The sequence below is a fragment of the Salpingoeca rosetta genome (genome assembly GCF_000188695.1).
Source record: "Salpingoeca rosetta unplaced genomic scaffold supercont1.22, whole genome shotgun sequence".
NCBI lineage: Eukaryota > Choanoflagellata > Craspedida > Salpingoecidae > Salpingoeca > Salpingoeca rosetta.
The window spans coordinates 1148922-1153921 of record NW_004754912.1 but is presented as its reverse complement, the minus strand read 5'-3'; the positions used below and the strand labels follow the sequence as shown (position 1 = coordinate 1153921).

General features: G+C 55.2%; 1 protein-coding gene across 1 annotated transcript in view; it reads left to right on the top strand.

Moving 5' to 3' along the window:
- PTSG_07483 (uncharacterized protein) overlaps positions 1-5000 on the top strand; it is a 10230-nt gene that overhangs the window by 469 nt on the left and 4761 nt on the right. The window contains exons 2-17 of the mRNA XM_004990932.1: positions 232-384; positions 590-820; positions 1059-1125; positions 1337-1390; positions 1552-1668; positions 1839-1959; positions 2211-2304; positions 2489-2531; positions 2750-2803; positions 2939-3055; positions 3207-3327; positions 3517-3616; positions 3913-4021; positions 4247-4302; positions 4492-4619; positions 4877-4940. Of these exons, the coding sequence (XP_004990989.1) occupies positions 232-384; positions 590-820; positions 1059-1125; positions 1337-1390; positions 1552-1668; positions 1839-1959; positions 2211-2304; positions 2489-2531; positions 2750-2803; positions 2939-3055; positions 3207-3327; positions 3517-3616; positions 3913-4021; positions 4247-4302; positions 4492-4619; positions 4877-4940 (1629 nt within the window). The remainder of the gene's footprint in view (positions 1-231; positions 385-589; positions 821-1058; positions 1126-1336; positions 1391-1551; positions 1669-1838; positions 1960-2210; positions 2305-2488; positions 2532-2749; positions 2804-2938; positions 3056-3206; positions 3328-3516; positions 3617-3912; positions 4022-4246; positions 4303-4491; positions 4620-4876; positions 4941-5000) is intronic.

The following is a 5000-nucleotide window of genomic DNA, read 5'->3' as shown; positions in this document are numbered from 1 at the left end:
CTACAACTTCCCACTCACCCATTCACTCACGCACACAGATGCACACGTTCACTGACGTTTGTTCAGCCACACACACACACACACACACACACACACACACACACACACACACGCACACACACACACACACACACTGACGTCCATTCAACCACGAACTCACATTCACTCACACTCACGCTCACACATACAACTGCGCCCAATGCCCACGTTTTGCTCTTGCTTGCTGAGCAGAAGTTGTTTCGTCGCCGCAGACCTCCACAAGCGTACCAGCAGCAGCAAGCACAGCAGGCACGCACAGATGAACGCATGCTTCCCAATGACACGGACGTGGCAGCCATCTACGCCATCCGGCATGCGCAGCGGGACGATGACGACGAGACCAGCGTACGCGCACTGCAGTGCTCTTTTTCATTGTGGTCTGGATGGTGCCCTGGTTTAGAATGTGATCTTTGGTTTCCCAACCCCTTGCTTCTTATGTGCACCGCCACTGCTCGTTGAGCTGCCAATTCACTTGCTGCCTCGCATTGGACTGCCAATTGGCCCCCTTGCTGGTTTCTGCATGTGCGATGTGTCGCATTATCGCTGTCAGATGCATTCCTTTGGACCGGAGGAGAGCATGATGGCGTCCTCTCCAACACCGGGTCGTAACCCATCAACATCAACGCGCCGCTCATCCCGCGGGAACGCCCACTTGTCTGCATCTGTGCCGGCTGCCATGCCACGCACATCCCCAGGTGGTGCACGTGCGGAGGAGGAGGACGAGTTGTGCAGACACAACTACCAGCACGAGCAGCCATATGGAACCTCAACCCGGCGCAAGGTGAGGCTGAGCCTATGGGCGCGTGCGTCCGTGTGCGTCTGTGTGTGTGTGTGTGTGCGCGCGTGTGTGCGTGTTTGTGTGTGTGTGTGCACATGTGTGTGTGTGCATGTGTGTGCGTGTGTGTGTGTATCGCGCTTCTTGTCGGTGTTTCTGGTGATACGATGCACCGTGACGACAGCGTAGTATTTCAGACTGACGCGCAACTATTGTGCACATGTGTGGCGATGATGCGTGGCAGCTGCCAACGCCTGCAGCGAAATTCCGCTCCAAATCGGACTCCGCCACCACGTCTGCCTCCACGGAAGGTGTGTGAGTTGGTCGAGCATGAGGGTGTGACCGGGTATGGGACGGTGTGTGCATGGACGCGTGAGCGAGCCAGTGAGAGTGTGTAAGTATGTGTGTAAGCGTGTGTGTGTGTGTGTGTGTGTACAATCGTGTGCCGTAGCTTGCAACAGCCATGCCACAACACCCAAACTCACGTACATTCCCTTGATCGTGTGTTCTGCGTGGCCTCAGGTCTGCACGTGCTGCTGCAGAGCGCATCCGGCATCATGGCCGCAGACAGAGGAGGTGAGAACACAAATGGTGATGATGATGATGATGATGATGATGATGATGATGATGATGATGATGATGCTTATACTTTGTGTCTTCTGCGCAGACGGTGGAACAATTACTACAAACCACGAGTCGTTCTCATCCATTGCCCCTCGCCAATTGTTTGCCTGCAGGCACGAGCGATCCATTTGTGACGCTGCGGCTTGGCAAGCAGAAACACACCTCACGCACCATCAGCAAGACGCTCGAGCCCAAATGGGACGATGAATTCTTCTTCAAGTGCGAACGAGGTAATCCTTGATGGCTGCTCACTCGCGCGTGCGTGTGTTTGTTTGTACTTGGTGTGTGTGTGCATGTGGAAGCTGCGATGTTTTTAATGCGCGAATGCAGCCTTGCGCCCACAACACAACACGCATAAGTTCTCAAGTCAGCAACGGAAACGTCTTGTGCTTGCCTGCAGGCAACGGGCAGGACGTGCTGCGGGTGGACCTGTATGACCGTGACCGGTTTGGCACCGACTATCTTGGCAGCGTCACCATTCCGCTCACAGATGTCCCGCTTGAAACCCCAACACCGCTCTCGTACGGGTGCATGCGCGCGCGTGTGTGAATATGTACATGCGCGCGTGTGTGTGTGTGTGTGCGCGCGCGTGTGCGTGTGTGTGCACGTGCGTGTGTGAATATGTACGTGTGTGAATATGTACGTGTGTGTGTGTGTGTGTGCTCTCAGTACTGAGCTCGGGAGACGCATTGATTTAACATACCTCTTGCCCCCGCCCCGCACACACACACCCCACACACCCCACCACCATCACCACCATTATCGCCATCAGGGTGCGGCTGCAGGACGACGGGCGGCGCCTCTCGCGTCGGCTGCCAAGTGATCTCGGTGTCCTCAACGTCACTCTCACGCGCACATTCGACCAGGTCCGCAGGGGGAGTATATCTCACACGGTGATGGTGGTGGTGGTGGTGGTGGTGGTGGGGGTGAAGGGGAAGGGGTTGAGCATGTTGTGTCTTGTCGTGCTGCCATTTTGAGGCGGTGGTGGTGGTGTGGTTTGTGCGTCTTCTCTCTCGACCTCACTGCATTGTTTCTCGCCCGTGTTTGCAGTCGGCCAAGCAGAAAGTGCGCGATGCTGCCAACGTCAAAGAAGGTGCCATGACCGCAAAGCATTGGTCTGCTCATACACCCTTGCCCCCCCCCCCTTGCCTGTGTGTGTGTGTGTGTGTGTGTGTGTGTGTGTGTGTGTGTGTGTGTGTGTGTGTGTGTGTGTGTGTGTGCGTGTGTGTGTGTGTGTCTCCCCCGTCCACATCTTGTTCAGCCCGCATCACCACTTCGTGTTCACCCCCCATTCATGCTCTTCATCATCAGGCGTGAACGTGCTGCTGCGCGGCGGCCGGGACCTTATGGTTGCTGATCGCGGAGGTGAGGCTTTGTGCTTTGTTCTATGTTTGCTTACTTGCTTGTATGCATGCTTGTACGATTATAAGGGCGCATTCATCCACACACACACACACACAATCACATAAACTGCTCACATGGTTTGCGTGTTGCTTGCAGGCACGAGTGATCCCTTTGCGATTGTTCGACTGGGGCGACACAAGCACACGTCCAGGACGCAGCAGAAAACGATCAACCCCGACTGGAACGAAGAATTCTTCCTTCAATTCGACAACGGTGCGTGTGTGCGCCTGTTCATTGGTGTTCATTGGTGTTCATGTGTGTGTGTGTGTGTGTGTGTCTCAACCCTACTGGAGCATCCTTCCTCTCCCTACTCACCCTAGCCCACCACCACCTCTATCATCACCACCACCACCTCTATCATCAGGCCCGCAGCACGACTCGCTGGTGGTTGACGTGTTTGACCGAGACCGGTTTGGGACGGACTACATGGGCACGGCCACGCTCGACCTCAAGGACTTTGATCTCGACAAACCGCGCGACGTGGAGTACGTTGATGATGGGTTGAGGCGATTGGGGGTTTGAGGGGATGATGGGGACGTGATGATTGGTGCTGTGGCGTGACGTTGTGTCGCTCTGGTGGATGTGACACGCTGCAGGCACGGAAGAAACGACCAACACCCCTCACATGACCACCACGACCACCACGACCGTCATCACCACAACCACCACGACAGGGTTGAGCTGGCTGATGACGGGCGCAAGACGAGCAAGCCGCTGCCATCAGCACTTGGACGCCTCCTCCTCACCGTAACCCGCGTACAGACGCGCGCACAGGTGCCGCTTCTTGATTTGATCTGTTCGGGTGGCGTGGGATGTGTTGTGAATGCGTTGTGCTGTGCTGTCTTTGTCTCGTGTTGTCTCGTGTTGTGCTGTGTTGTCTTTTTTGTCTCGTCTTGTCATGTGTTGTGTTTGTCTCGTCTTGTCATGTGTTGTATTGTCTCGTGTTGTCATGTGCTGTAGTTGTGTCGTGGTGCATTCTGCTCCAAGGGTGCACAACAGCGTTCTCGCATGTGTATGCTCACCTGTGCACATCACTGATATTCACTACTGTGGGTGCCATGGCGTGCCAGGGCAAGAAGCTTCGTCGCACAAAGACCACGGACATGGGACTCAGCGACACGCGTGTTGTCGATGTGAAGCTCTTGCAGGGCAAGAACCTCCTGCAAATGGACGCAAACGGTGCGACCATGTGGTGATGCGACGTGACGTGATGATGATGATGATGATGGTGATGATGATGATGATGATGATGATGATGATGATGATGATGATGATGATGATGATGATATTTGGTGTTATGTGGTGATGACTGATGTGTGCATACTTTGCATAATTCACCCTCAGTGGCCCACACGTGTTTTCGTGCGTACATGTGTTTTCGTGCTTGTGTTGGTGTTCTTTCAGGCGAGGCTGATCCATACGTAAAGGTCACGATTGGGCAGCAAACGAAAAAGTCAAAGGTGCGTGCACGCGCATGTACAAATGTCAACGCACAAATTGCTTGCCCTCTATCACACACACACGCGCACGCGCACACGCACACGTTCACGCATACGCACACACGCACACGCACACGCACACGAGCACAACCTCTTGCCTGCAATTGATGCCGTCCACCCCCTCCTCGCCCATCACCACGCCGCTGTCAGGTTGTGTACAAGAACCGCATCAGCCCCACGTGGAACCAGGCGTTTCGCTTTGAGGTGCACGACAAAGCAACCATTGTCAAGTTTGAGGTCTACGATAAGGATCTGCGCAAGGACGAATTCATGGGAGTGTAAGTCAGCCGTTGTGTGTGCGTGTGTGTGTGTGTGCGTGTGTGTGTGTGTGCGTGTGTGCGTGTGTGCGTGTGTGTGTGTGTGCGTGTGTGTGTGTGCGTGTGTGTGTGTGTGCACGTGTGTGTGCACGTGTGCGTTTTCCCTGTGTGATCCCCAAAACACCGTGCCCATGATCTTGTCCCCGTCCCGGCACATTCAACCCCCTCAACCATTCGCACACTCCCTCAACAACCCCTCCCCCGTTCCATGTGCACAGCGCCACGCTGTCGCTGGCTGATCTCCCGCGCGACGAGGCGCACCGCCGCTGGCTCGAACTCAAGGTCAGATCGCTTCCATGCTTCGTGCGAGTGCAGTCTGAGAGTGCAGTCTGTGGTGTATGT